At 43.4% G+C, this 14,890-nt stretch overlaps 1 protein-coding gene across 1 annotated transcript; it reads left to right on the plus strand.

Annotated features, from left to right (window-relative positions):
* The first annotated feature begins 812 nt into the window (after positions 1-812).
* Positions 813-14,018, plus strand: OXSM (3-oxoacyl-ACP synthase, mitochondrial). The gene is made up of 2 exons (XM_082259922.1): positions 813-1,810; positions 13,389-14,018. Exons 1-2 carry the CDS (start codon positions 837-839, stop codon positions 13,789-13,791), a joined length of 1,377 nt encoding a protein of 458 aa, XP_082116048.1. The 5' UTR covers positions 813-836; the 3' UTR covers positions 13,792-14,018.
* Positions 14,019-14,890: the final 872 nt, after the last annotated feature.

Here is a 14,890-nt window from a genome sequence, read left to right on the forward strand (position 1 = left end):
TCTTTAAGTCCAAATGCAGCTTATAAAAGTCGATAATTATGAGAAAGGATGCAAGAATGATCGTAGCGTACTGGTGTCAGCATCCTGCTGATGCGTTTTATCCAATGGGATTTCTTCAGAAGCGCTGAAGAAATCCCATTGGATGAAATGTGTCAGACGTTGCCTACGATCCGCGGCAACTTTTTTATTCACTCTGGAAGCTTTTTAGCGTTTTTACCTTGCGAGTATCAGTTTTAATAAACGTTGTACTACTGCAACGGACCTTCACTATGTGTGGCTCTGTCATTCTCTTTTGGTGCCATCATTTGCTTTTGTGAGAATATACGCTTATCCAGCCAACAAGTGTGGTCGTCTTCTGATCTGAATTGATTCCTGGCCAGCTGCGAGGCTTACCCCTGGTCATTGCCATATTGTATGGTGCATTTCCTACATGCTCATCACTTTCTTTTCTCTGGTAAGGAGATTTGATTGGCACTGTGGTGTGCTGCATTTTTTACACTGAAGCTGGTGCTGGGATTTCTTGCATCGTTTCTCATGATTATGGACTTTTATATCTTGTTATAGCGCTGCATTTGGACTTTTAGATTCTTGTGTTTTTTGCTTTTAACAAAAATGATGCTAGCCACTTTTTATTTCATGCTTTATTTGTTCTAGCGCGGATATCTCCCTCATCATACACATGTTTGGTACATCTAAAGTTGATTGTACAGTCAAATTATAATAATTGTATATAAAAACCTATGAAACATATTTGTTCTACCAGAATTGTTTTCCTATGTAATAGTATTCTGTTTGTTTTTCCTTTTCAGGCACATGTGTAAAGCTTGAGACTACTCATGGCTTCTCATCTGAGAAGCCTAGTGAGAACCTGCCAATGTTACTCATTGCTACATAACACTTTTAGATGTGGAGTTTTGAAGAAAAGAGGCTTGAGTAATGATACATCAAAGTATCACCGTAGAGTTGTTGTGACAGGTATTGGAATAGTATCCCCTCTTGGCATTGGCACACAACTGGTATGGGATCGACTCATATTAGGAGAAAATGGAATGGTCTTTCTTCAAGGAGATGAATATAAAAATATCCCTTGTAGAGTAGCTGCTCGTGTCCCCAGAGGTCATGCAGAAGGGAATTTTAGTGAAGAAAAATATGTTTCCCAGTCAGATATAAAGGCAATGTCACCTGCAACGATTATGGCCCTAGCAGCTGCAGAGCAAGCAATAATCGATGCAAACTGGATTCCAAACTCTGAAGAGGAACAAGTGTCTACTGGGGTGTCGATAGGCATGGGAATGGTGCCCCTCGATGACATCGCAGAGACTGCCATGTTGTTTAAAGCGAAAGGGTATAACAAAGTCAGTCCCTTTTTTGTTCCGAGGATATTAGTCAATATGGCTGCTGGGCACGTCAGTATTAAATACAAACTTAAAGGACCAAATCACTCTGTATCCACCGCTTGCACTACCGGAGCTCATGCTATTGGAGACTCATTTCGATTTATCACCCATGGGGATGCTGATGTTATGGTGGCTGGAGGAACAGAGTCCTGCATCAGCCCATTGTCAGTTGCTGGATTTGCAAGGGCTCGAGCACTCAGTACTAACTCTAATCCTGACAAGGCTTGTCGACCTTTCCATCCTGAAAGAGATGGATTTGTTATGGGAGAGGGATCGGCTGTGCTGGTACTAGAAGAATATCAACATGCAATGGCAAGAAATGCTAAAATCTATGCTGAAATTTTGGGGTATGGACTGTCGGGCGATGCTGGTCACATAACTGCTCCTAGTTCAGAGGGTGATGGTGCATTCAGGTAAATGTGGGATTTCAGGCATGCCTTAGTCTTTACTTCTTTAAAGCTTTGAATTAGCAGTCTAAAGTTTAACCACTTTAGGACCGGAGGATTTTCCTGCTTTACGTCCCGGCCACTTTTTGCAACTTGGCACTGTGCGAATTTAACTGACAATTGCGCGGTCATGCAACGTCGTACCCTAACGAAATTTACGTCCTTTTTTTCCCACAAACAGAGCTTTCTTTTGGTGGTATTTGATCACCTCTGCGCTTTTCATTTTTTGCTATATTAATAAAAAAAGAGCGACAATTTTGAAAAAATAACAATATTTTTCTACTTTGACAGTTAAAAAATATTCAATATATTCAATTTTTGTCATATATTTAGGCCAAAATGTATTTAGCTACATGTCTTTGACAAAAAAATTCTCAATGAGCGTATTTTTAACCGCTTTAAGACCGGAAGATTTTACCCCATTCCTGACCAGGCCATATTTTGCAATTCGGCACTGCGTTATTTTAACGGACAATTGCGCGGTCGAGCGATGCTGTACCCAAATTTGATTTATGTCCTTTTTTTCCCCACAAATAGAGCTCTCTTTTGGTGGTATTTGATTACCTGTGCAATTTTTTACTTTTTGCGCTATAAACAAAAAAAGAGCGACAATTTTGAAAAATAACAATATTTTTTAAATTTTTTTATATGAAATTCCACAAAAAAAATGTAAAAATCTAAATTTTTTAACATTTTAGGCCAATTTGTTTTCTGCTACATATTTTTGGTAAAAAAAATCGCAATAAGCGTATTTTGATTGGTTTGGGCAAAAGTTATTGCAGCTACTAACTACTGGAAATGTATGTCACTTTTATTGTTTTTTTTTTTTAACTAGTAATGGCGGCGATGTTGCGGCAGACAGATCGGACCCCTAACTGACATTTCTGACACTTTTGGGGGTACCAGAGACATTACTACAGTAATCAGTGCTATAAATATGCACTGTTACTGTAATAATGACACTGGCAGGGAAGGGGTTAACTTTATTGGTGATCAAGGGGTTAAATATATGCCTGGTGCTTACTGACGTGTGTGGGGGGAGGGGACTGTGTGACAAAGGCACAGATCGCAGGTTCAGCTATGCTGAATCCTGTAATCTGTCCCTGCCTGTCACTTAGGAGATCCGCCCGCTTCGTTTACACAAGCGGGCGGATCTCCTCACTCGATCGCCGACGATCGGGGAAGAGCGGCGGTGATCACCGCCTCTCCTCCCCTGGCCCGACTCCCGCTGTGTCTGAATACAGCTGGAGCGAGCCTCCGGCGTTGTGCGCACGTCGCCCACAAGGGGAGGAGTCCAGCGACGTAGGTCTACGTCGATGGACGATATCGAACCACTTTGCCGCAGTACGCTCCATGTGAGCGGTCGGTAAGTGGTTAAAGTGGAACTTTAGTCAGAAAATTAAGTCCTGCTAGATGACTTCAGGCTGGCTCATTCTTGAGGTATAGCTATGTAAAACATTAAAAATATGTGGTTATACTGTTTAACCATTTGCCAACCATCGGCCGTAGTTTTACTGAGGCAGGTCAGCTCTATTACGCGAAACAATGTACCTGTACGTCGCTTCGTGTAATAGATAGTGGGGGCGCGAGCGTGCCGCCGAAGGCGCGCAGATTGGCCAGAGGGGGAGCCAATTAGTGCGTCTGGCGGATGCGATGTCTGCCGACCACCCGCAATCTCTCCCCATCGAAAAAATGAGGCAGACCGCTGTTCTGTCAGAGATGAACACAGGGATTCTGTGTTCCAACTATTTAGGAACACAGGTGTCTGTGTTCATCCACTTAGTCAATCCCCCATACAGTTAGAAAGCACTCCCTAGAAGCACAATTAACCCTTTGATCGCCCCATGGTGTTAACCTCTTCCCTGCCAGTGTCATTAGTACAGTAACAGTGTATAGTTTTAGCACTGATTACTATAGTGATGTCACTGGTCCCCTCTGTCAATTAGGAGTCTGATCTGTCTGCCGCAATGTCGCAGTCCTGCTAAAAAATCGCTGATTGCCGCCATTACTAGTAAAAAAATAAAATAAAAATGACATAAATCTATCCCCTTTTGTGCAAACCAATCAATAAACACTTATTGGGATTTTTTTTTTTTCTACCAAAAATATGTGTCAGAATATATATAGGCCTAAATTGATGAAAAATTTATATTTTTATAATTTTTTTTTATTGGGAATGTTTTATAGCAGAAAGTAAAAAATATTGTGTTTTTTAAGAATTGTTGCTCTTTTTTTGTTTATAGTGCAAAAAATAAAAATTGCAGAGGTGATCAGATACCACCAAAAGAAAGCTCTATTTGTGGGGAAAAAAGGACATCAATTTTATTTGGGTACAGCGTCACACATCCACGCAATTGTCAGTTAAAGTACTGCAATGCCGACTCCCGCGAGCTGATGTACCCCTACGTCGATTCATGCAGCTGAGACAGCCTGCCATAGTAAAACTGCGGCGGGCGGTTGGCAAGTGGTTAATAATGTGGAAAGTATGTTCCTTGCTAAAGAACAATTTTTTTTTTTTTTATCAGCTTGTTAATGGGTAACGTTTCACTTGAAGGGTAAAGCTAAAGCATGCTAAATAAGTTTTTAAATAAAATTCCTCTGTTTTTAGTACATACCATATTTTATTTCCAGCGATGCTAGCGATGCCAGCGATGGGGTCTCTGCGCTTCCCTATTCAATACAGGCAGATTATGGCTGGTGGGAAGGGCCGGCACCCTGCTTCAGTACTCCTGAAGGAGAGCTCTGCCTTAACCACTTCAATACTGGGCACTTTCACCCCCTTCCTGCCCAGGCCAATTTTCAGCTTTTAGCGCTGTTGCATTTTGAATGACAATTGCGAGGTCATGCAACACTGTACCTAAACCAAATTTAGGTCATTTTTTCCCACAAATAGAGTTTTCTTTTGGTGGTATTTGATCACCGCAAGGTTTTTTCTTTTTTGCTAAACAAATAAAAAATGGCCGAAAAGTTTTTTTGTTTATGTTATACAATTTTGTAAATAGATACGTTTTTTCCTGCACTGATGAGCACTGATGGGGTGGCACTAATATGCAGCACTGATAGGCAGCACTGATGGGCACTGATATGTGGCACTGATAGGTAGCACTGATATGCAGCACTGCTGGGCACTGATAGGTGGCATTGATGGGCACTGATAGGCGGCACTGATAGGTGGCACTAATGGGCACTGATAGGCAGCATGGGTGGGAAATAATGGGCACTGGTGGGCGGCACTGATAGATGGCAATGATGGGCACCGGTGGGCAGCACTGATGGGGAGGGCACTGGCGGCCTGATTGCCATCCCTGGTGGCCATGGTGGGCATCCTTGGGGTCATGGGTGGGCATCCCTGGTGGTTCTATTGGCACCCCCTCCCCAAGGGTCTGCACTGGTAATCAATGCTCTGATTACCAGTGCAGAACCCCCCCCCCCCTGTCAGGAGAGCCGCAGATCGGCTCTCCTCTACTCGTGCCTGTCAGGCACGAACTGAGGAAAGCCGATCAACGGCTCTTCCTATTTACTATGTGACCAGCTGTGACAAATACTGTAGCTGCTAACTTTTAATTTAAGGACACTTACCTGTCCAGGGATACCGCGATTTTGACACCCCAAGCCGATTCGTTCATCGGCTTCAGGTGCAGGCGTCGGCATTGCAAGTAAGAGGAACCAGCAGTGAAGCCATCAGGCTGCACAGCTGGTTTGCTCCTGCGCATGCTTGCACAAGATTGCTTTATAGCAGGATGCTGATGAGAGCTACATGAAAAATTACATCAAATAAGCGAGCAAAAGAAAACAAATTATAATCAAATCAAATAAATCTAAGTAAGTTTGGTTTAGTTTTCCCAAGAGAAAAATATACAAAATAGAGTCTTTCATTTCAAACAGTAACTATCTGTTATTAAATGTAATTGTTCCTTAATTAAGGGGGGGGGGGGATGAATTAGATGATTTTAAATATAATTTTTTTGTTTATATAATAAAATAAAAACCCAGATGTGATTAGATACCACTAAAAGAAAGCTCTATTTGTGTGAAAAAATTATATAATTACAGCGTTGCATGATTGCGCAATTACCAGTCAACGTAGCACAGTGCTAGTTAGCATAAAATAGCCTGATCATGAAGGGGGTAAAAGCTTTCGGAGCTCAAGTTGGCATGAAAGAGAAGTGTGCATTATGGGGTACCAAAAGAAACTCCTAAAGTATATCTATAGTATAGCCAGAACTTCTTTTTTTCTTGTTTGTGTTGGTGTCGTGTTGGGGAGACTTCCATTCACTTTCTGTCCTGGAGACACACCAGGAAATAGTAAGAAATCTCTCCAGAGTAAATTTCGGCCACCAAAATTTTCTGCCAAAAATGGGCTTATTCCATTTCGGCCGAAAATGGGTTAAATATGCCGATACTTAGGATGGCCGCCGCGGGCACAGCGCAGGTTTCAAAGAACCCGCCTCTGGCCGGCGGCCCGCCTCCCGGTGATGTCACTACTACTGCGATCTGTGCATGAATGAATTAACACACCGGGTGGGCGAGCGGCCGCTAATAGCTATAACTATGTGAGCGCTTCACTTCCCTGTCAGGCATGTATCTCCGCTGACAGGGAAGTGAAGCGCTCACATAGTTATAGCTATTAGCGGCCGCTCGCCCACCCGGTGTGTTAGTTCATTCATGCACAGATCGTAGTAGTAGTGACATCACCGGGAGGCGGGCCGCCGGCCAGAGGCGGGTCTTTTGAAAGGAAGGACACCGGAGGACGCTGAGGCAGGGGGGGGGGGAGGGATGCTGAGGCAGGGGAGGGGGGGAGATGCTGAGGCAGGGGAGGGGGGGGAGACACTGAGGCGAGCTTACCATTGGTATTAGTATTATGCAGCATGAGGGGGTTAATGTATTGCCACTGCTGGTCACTGATGAATTAGTGACCGACCAGTGGCAGTTAATTAACCCCTTTTGTGCTGCATTAGTGCAACCAGTGTTAATTAACACTGCTACTGGTTGCACTAATGCAGCACAAAGGGGTTAATTAACTGCCACTGGTTGGTCACTAATTCATCAGTGACCAGCAGTGGCAATACATTAACCCCCTCATGCTGCATAGTACAAATACCATTGGTAATTAAATTAACCACTATACTGCGACAGTGTGGCAACTACAAGTGTACGCCTGCCTGTTTTTGGTGTATGCCCCTGTTCTATCTATTTTAAAATTATTTGGGGGAAAAAAGTCATTTTCGGTTTCGGTTTTCGGCCAAGGGCATCCTGCATTTTCAGGTTCTGGCCCAGAATTATCATTTCGGTGCATCCCTAGTGATTTTTCCATCACTTTCTGTAGCATAGACATGGTCAACAGGAAAAAAAGGGGTTACATTTCTTCCCAACTCTAGTTAAAAAAAAAAAAAAAAAAAAGTTTTGACCATAACTACAAGATGTTTCCGTCTTTTTACTTACCCATTAAACATACCCTGACCTAGACCCTAACGATTAAAGTGTATGTCAAGCCAAAACTTTTTTCTAGCTATGAACCCCTGACCCGCTTTTTTGCCTTGTGGGGCCTAATTAGAGTGATTTACCCCAATTTTCTGTACTACTGGCAAAGTTTTATTCCAGACAGTGAGGTGAAAATTTAATTTGTCAACTTGTTAAAAATGTTTTTTTATATATTTGATCAGATTTTTATTTTTCATTTTTACATGTGATATCATTGGGCAGGTGACATTTACTCTTTTTGGAGACATTAGGGGTCTTATAGACCCCAACGTCTCATCTGCCCTTCACATCTTCTAACTAAGCCCAGATCTGCTAGGATAGATGTGTCCCCTGGCTGTGTCGGCCAGCAAATGGTGGATCTGAAATAGGAAGTGATTAAATCGTCGCTACCAGTTCCTTTTTTTACATCTGAGAGCAAGGCATGGATATGCCCCACTCTTCATCCTGAAACTAGAGGTTGCAATCCTGGGCTCCCAGTAATATTGGGGGAGTCCCGGGGCCATTGTCGGGGGGGGGGGGGGTTGCTATGCTTGCTGCCAAAGCAGGGCTCAGGCTAATGCTTGCAGTAGCAGCCATCAGCTTGTGGTTATAGGAGAAGTATAGACAAAGCTCTTTTGCCTATACTTCTCATATGGATCACAGAAGCGCAGTTTATTCTGCACTCCTGTGACCTGTTTTTTACAGCCGGGATTCACCCAGATGCCTGGACCGGCACCCAGTCCAGCCTCTCAGCAAGCTACTGATAGCCTGAGCCAGACTCTCCTGCCCCTCCAAAGTCAAGGGTACCAGTGAGCGCTTGAGGGGCAGAGCAGAAAGCTGGTGACTGACAGTCACCGTTCTCTGCTCAGAGCAGAGGGGGGGAACTGAGCAATCAGCGATGTTTGATCGCTCAGTCCTTGGGGTAGAGCTGGTGGGGGACAGCTGCATTTGGGATCAGTGCTGCAGCCATCTAGGTGAGTATGATATATATTTATTTTTTTTTTTTGGTATTCCCGAACCTCTCAAGTTCACTCCAAAGAGATGAACTAGCTAAGACCCTTTTAAAGGGCCCCCAAAGCAGCAGGGAGGGGTTGACAATGCTATAAAACTGCGAAACTAGTAAAATGCAGACACACTCTATAGCTAGCAAAACTGTCCCTAGTTTATTCACACCTGCAAATGCACCCTTGCTTTGATTCGATGCAAGAACCCTAGTGGGGGTTCTCGCGATAAGCTGCTGGGGGCAGCCTCATTGATTGCAATAGGAAGCTGCCAGCCCCTGCAGCCACTCGCATCATCCATATGACAATCACGTGCAAGTAATGAGTCCTGGATGCAGACTGCCTGCGTCCAAGGCCACTCTCTCACATGTGATTGCTACATGAGAGATGCACCCTAAATGCGACAGTGGCTTTGCAGAAAAGGGCCCAAAGTCCTGTCATGGTTTTAACCCCAGGGCACTAGATCCCACCTGCTCATACAGTTTTTTTCTGGTTACCTGGCACTATATTCTTCCATATATTCTGTAGTATTGATGGAATCCATATTCTATAGCTTAGTCTGTCGTGTTAGCCGCTGCATACAAATATCTGCCGTTTCCATGGAAACAAAACTTTCATTCACCTTTTTAAGTTTCTTGTGTGGTGTTTTAATTGGCCCTGTTCCTTTTCATGTTTAATCGAGCCTTCCCTCTGAACCGCAGCAGAATATGAAATGCAGTTCTCAAAAAGCAGCAATTTCTTGGAAAAGATTGTTATCTTTCACCCAGGAATAAATCTATAATGCTGAGAATAGTCCAGGAATCGAAGCTTTCAGGATAATGAAAACCTCCAGCAGCTATGGTTTTATTGAAAGGACGGCTACTTCTGAAACTTCTTGTTATGTGTTTCACTGCAGACCCAAGCCTATCTTTAACTGGTTTCCCGTGAAGATGTGCAGAGATCAGTCTTTGATCATAAGAATTATTATCTGCAATTGTGTACATCTAATAATAGTTATTGATAGTGTCTATGACACACTGGATGATTAGCTGAATCCAGTTGGTGTGCTGCCAGAACCTCCATCCCTGAATGCAAACTGTGTGTGTCTAGGGCAGGGCTGGACAAGGGGTGGGCAGGAGGGGCGGCTGCCGTGGGCACAGTGGGGATTTGTGCTAGAAGGGGTGATTTGGAGGGAGGGGGGATTTGTACTAGGAGGGTGGATTACTGTTAGGAAATGGGGATTTGGGGTGGATGCTTTGTGCTAACAGGTATGATTGAAGAGATTTGTGCTACCAGGAAAATTTTGGGGGGAGGAGGGAATTGTACTGGGAAGAGGGTTTTTTTTTTTTTTGGGGGAGAATTTTGGTTTGCAAAAGGGAATTTATGCTTAGAGGGTAAGTGTGAAGATTAATGCTTGCCTCTTTTTTTTTTTTTTTTTTTGGGGGGGGGGGGGGTTTGCTGACACAATGCTCGAATGTTTTTTTTTTTTCCATTTGGCATATTTGCCCTGGGCACTAGATGACCTTGCCCCAGCACTGGTCTAGGGCTGGTCAGAGGCCCTACTTACATGTAAGCACTCAGATCTGCAGGTAAATGTGAACAGCAGCAGCACCACCCATTAATTCATACAAGGTATAAATCTTGCCATGCTGTTGCAGGCTGCAGCTGTTTGCACAAGTAGTGTGTGTAGAGGTAGTTTTTTTTTTTTTTTCATTCAATAGGTTTTTATTGAGTTTTTACATAAGCAAATATTAGAACAAATATAACAGGAATTACAGTCTTTCAACAGGTTCCAATGCATGTACACAGATAAATGAACTATAACATAGAGGAATCAGGTATAACCAAAGCGTTACAGGTTGTAAAGAGGTATGGCAAGTGAAAAAAGTAGTAGTAAAAAGGGAGTAGAATAGGAGTGAGAATCTCCACCGTTCCGGGCCTAGAACCCTAAGGAGCATTGTCACTAGGTCCGGTCGGAGGGAGCACCCCCACTATCCTTATGGCTATTAGGCAGGTATTATTATTTCAAGAGAGTCTTAATGCCTGATTTAGATAGGGCCAGCTTTCCCAGGACTTTTGGAATTTTTTATATGACAGGGAATTGATTGCTAGAGATTTCTCTAGGAGATAATTGTCATTAACAAGAGATATTACTTCAGGTTGATTGGGAGTGGTAGTAGATCTCCAATTGCGGAGAATAAGGGTCCTGGCTGCTAACAGTATGTGAGTTACCATTTGTCTATGGCTGTGAGGGTATATGTCAATGTTAATATTTAATATTGCCAGTTCTGGATTTGGGGGGGAAAATACTCCTGTGCATGAGGAAATACACTGGAATATTTTATGCCAAAAACTCGTGAGGGATGCGCAGCCCCACAGGATGTGATGCAGGGTACCTGTTTTGCCACATTCCCTCCAGCAGAGTGAGGGTATTGACGGCGCCATCTTGGCCAGCCTGTATGGTGTGTAATACCATCTGTTGATAATTTTAATTGTAGTTTCCCAGTGATTAGTGCATTTAGAAAATTTATATATAGAGCATAGTGCTGTATGCCACTGTTTGAAGGTAAGATTTAGCTTCAGATCTTTCTCCCATTTAAGCATATTTACCGTTTTCTCGGAGGTTGTGTCACTTGTTAGGATATTATAGAAGGTAGTTATACCTTTATTGGCCGGAGGGTTTGATACCAGGAAGTTCCATGTGGTTAGATTAACATGGGTGGAGGTAAGGGAGTGTTTCCCAAGTAGAAAAAGTATCCTTGATAGGGTCAAGGATGTGTCGAGCGGTAGCTTATATTCTGACATTATGTCTTCTCTGTTTTTGAGACCTAGGGGTGACCAGAGTTGTGAGATTTGCGTTAGTCCTAGGGTTTTTAATTTGGAGACATTCAGATTACTGTATATAGTCGTGAGGATAGAAAGTGGTAGGTTGTGAATGTCAGTAGGTATGGCTCTTGGTTCTATTTTGTTTACTGTTCTCCAGGCTTGGAGAGAAGCCTTAACCGTAGGTGGCAGTTTGGCTAAGTTCCATGGGATCCAAAGGTCTCTTAGCAGCATTAGGTTAAGGTTAGAGGTAGGTACTAGGTATTTTTCGATTCCTGACCAAAGGGCAGTATCGTCACGGGGGGTCCAGTGTTTAAGCTGGTCGAGTCTAGTGGCCCAGTAATAAGCGGAAATATCGGGTAGTCCCGCTCCTCCTTGGTGTTTATGATTTGTGAGTATATTATATGCAACTCTTGCTTTTTTACCCAGCCATAGAAATTTCCTCAGTGTGGCTACAAGAGTGTGTAATTGTGTTTTGGTGAAAGGGACAGGGAGGGCTCCTAGAGGTAGTTTCTTCATCAGCAAGAAACACGCACACTCGTTGGTGGCCGCCTGTGTGAATAGGTCATCTATATATCCTATTGAATCCATGGTTACGTTTAACAGAGATGGACATAGACTGCAGCCCTTGGACAAAACAATCACTTTTGCTCCATAAAAGTTGATCTTATGTATTTTCTTGTTACATTGTTTAGCTAGGATGCTGATTGCACTTGTCAACGTACAGAAACTTGAAACGCGATCTGCAGTGGACTGATTTTCAGAGGGCAGTAGAGCAGCGGCCAAGCATTCAGTAGGGGATCCTGCCACCTCCCGAATGCCTGCCTGTTTTTTTAAAGGGGATTTTGTATTCAAATATCACAATGCAACCGCAAGCCAAGTGTTTCAATTGCAGTAGCAGTGTGCTCCTTTTGACCTTAATGGGCACATTTAACAGGCTGGGCTAGGCTGCCTGTCAAACTCTGCAAGCCTTAAAGAGCTGATACACACAAGAAAATATCAGATGAATTATTATTTTTTTTTGCATGCTAGTCTAATATTGAAAAACAAATAGGTTACTAGAGTTACAAAAATTCTCGTAAGACAGATTACAACTGCTCACGATTATGTAATCGTGACGAAGTCGAAAATGACAAAACGCGTCGGGGTGTGGCTATACGGCGTCCACTCTGTGTAACATTAACAAGGGAGAGGAGTTTCTGGAGACCGCTTGGTCCAGCGTCGACCGTGGAACACCAGACAAGTTACCAGCACCCCTCATCCTTATCTATGGAATATATGTACAATGCTATGTGATATTTATGCAAAAGTAAGTGTGATATTTTACGTTTTATGAATACATTTTGAGTTTAAACGGTATCACGCTATGGAGGTTTCTCTGCTCTTGTCACCCACACACATTGTCTGAGAGGAGCTGTCTGCAGTGCAATCAGTGATCTGGAGGAAACTTGATTTTGGTATATGCTGTGGTTGCCTAGTCCATGAGAGTGGGTAGGCATGGGCTTCTGGTGAGTCTGAATTTCAGCTATTTCTCCCGGCACTTTGGTGGTGGCAAGCAAAGGTGTGTCCCATAATCTGCACCAGTGATCCTTCATGAGTGAATTCACTTTATTTTTCTACATGCACTTTATGTCATGGACTTTTATGGACTCCTATTGATTTAATTGTATTTCATTTTATGCATTTTATCTTATGCATTTTTGTCATGCAGTTTGATTCATGCATTTTATCTGATTTATGCATTTGGTATATTCATATTGGGTTATAACTATATTTGCATCAGTTTATTTGTATGGTAAGAGGTCATCACCATCCCTGCGCTACTGAAATTTTAGTCAAAACGATAGTTCTTTTGGATGAGTTTCATATTATATAATGTATTGTAATGTATTCTTTAGTTTCCGAGCATTATTGGTCTTGGGTTACTTGGATGAATACTGTGCTAATTAAACAAAAATCGTTTGTTCTTTTATCATACAAGAAAAATGTTTGTATTTGTCCCTTCGGATAATTTTGCATGAACTCGCAATCGGCTTTTGAAAGCTGTGCTATGGTAGAATTTAGCTGGGCGGCTTGGCCACCTATTTTTACCACCCTCTGGCTCCCATGTGAAAGAGCCCAAAGGGAGCGTCTACAAATCTTTTGTATAATATGAGCATGAAACTATGGTACAGAAAAATAAACATGGGGAAAAAATGGCAAAAATCACTATAAAGGAAATTTTACAGTGCAGGCTCTTTATTTCAAGAGCCCCTGTCCTAACTTTTTTCTTTTTTTTTTAGGTGCATGAAAGCAGCCATTTCGGATTCAGGGTTGCACATTGAAGATATATCCTACATTAATGCTCATGCCACCTCTACTCCTCTTGGGGATGCAGCTGAAAACAAAGCCATCAAAAGACTTTTTGGAGACCATGCATATTCATTGGCAGTGTCTGCTACCAAAGGTGCTACAGGTCATTTGCTGGGCGCAGCAGGTGCTATTGAAGCAGCTTTTACGGTTTTGTCTTGTTATCATGGAATTTTACCACCCACTCTGAACCTTGATAGGACAGAACCAGAGTTTGACCTTAATTATACCCCTCTAAAAGCCCAACAGTGGAAGCCTGGAAAGAGACGTGTAGCATTAAGCAATTCATTTGGTTTTGGGGGAACCAATGCTACACTTTGTTTTGGCAGTTTGTGAAAATGTAACTTTAATCATTTTTCTAGATAAACTTCAGAAGTTAAATTCTGTTTGGGGATTTTTGTTCTCAGATGACATCTAAGGTTGTCTAGGATCAGGGCCGGATCTAGCCTATCTGATCTGGGGGTGCTGTAAAAAAGTCAGGGGTCATAATGTTAAGCGTGTTTGTTGTCATTGACAGTCTATCACACAGTGTCATGACCTGGGAAACACTATTAAACAGAACATGTGCCCCCCTATATTATATGTCCCTATCAGAGTTCCCCTTTACATCATGACTACTCATGAAAGTGCCCCCATACATCTGGGGTCCCCATCAAGACTACCCCCATACATCTGGGGTCCCCATCAAGAGTTTCCCTATATATCTGGGGTCCCCATCAAGAGTGCCCCCATACATCTGGGGTCCCCATCAAGAGTTTCCCTATATATCTGGGGTCCCCATCAAGAGTGCCCCCATACATCTGGGATCCCCATCAAGAGTGCCCCCATACATCTGGGGTCTCCCACAAGAGTGCCCCCATACATCTGGGGTCCCCCACAAGAGTTCCCCCAGAGATCTGGGGTTCCCATCAAGAGTGCCCCCATAGATCTGGGGTTCCCATCGAGTGCCCCCATAGATCTGGGGTCCCCATTAAGTGTGCCCCCCATAGATCTGGCTTCCCCATTAAGAGTGCCCCCATAGATCTGGGGTCCCCATCAAGAGTGCCCCCTTACATCTGGGGTTCCCATCAAGAGTGCCCCCATAAATCTGGGGTTCCCATCAAGAGTGCCCCCATAGATCTGGGGTCCCCATCAAGAGTGTCCCCTTACATCTGGGGTTCCCATCAAGAGTGCCCCCATAAATCTGGGGTTCCCATCAAGAGTGTCCTCATAGATCTGGGGTCCCCATCAAGAGTGCCTCCATACATCTGGGGTCCCCATCAAAGGTGCCCCCAAACATCTGGGGTCCACATTAAGAGTGCCCCCCATACATCAGTTGTCCCATGTCGAGTGTCCTCTACATGCATTTTCCTCAGATTGCCTCTTCACTTCAACCGTCTGACCAAACTGGCTTATGGATCAATGGATGCATTCTTGGAGACCTGTGGGGGGCACA

The sequence above is a fragment of the Pelophylax lessonae genome (genome assembly GCF_965119305.1).
Source record: "Pelophylax lessonae genome assembly, chromosome: 5".
Lineage (NCBI taxonomy): Eukaryota > Metazoa > Chordata > Amphibia > Anura > Ranidae > Pelophylax > Pelophylax lessonae.

Bases quoted from the DNA above. Each gene is read 5' to 3' on its own strand.
- OXSM (XM_082259922.1), top strand. From the start codon at position 837: ATGGCTTCTCATCTGAGAAGCCTAGTGAGAACCTGCCAATGTTACTCA. The intron at 1,811-13,388 runs GTAAATGTGGGA...TTTTTTTTTTAG, and splicing joins GAGGGTGATGGTGCATTCAG to GTGCATGAAAGCAGCCATTT.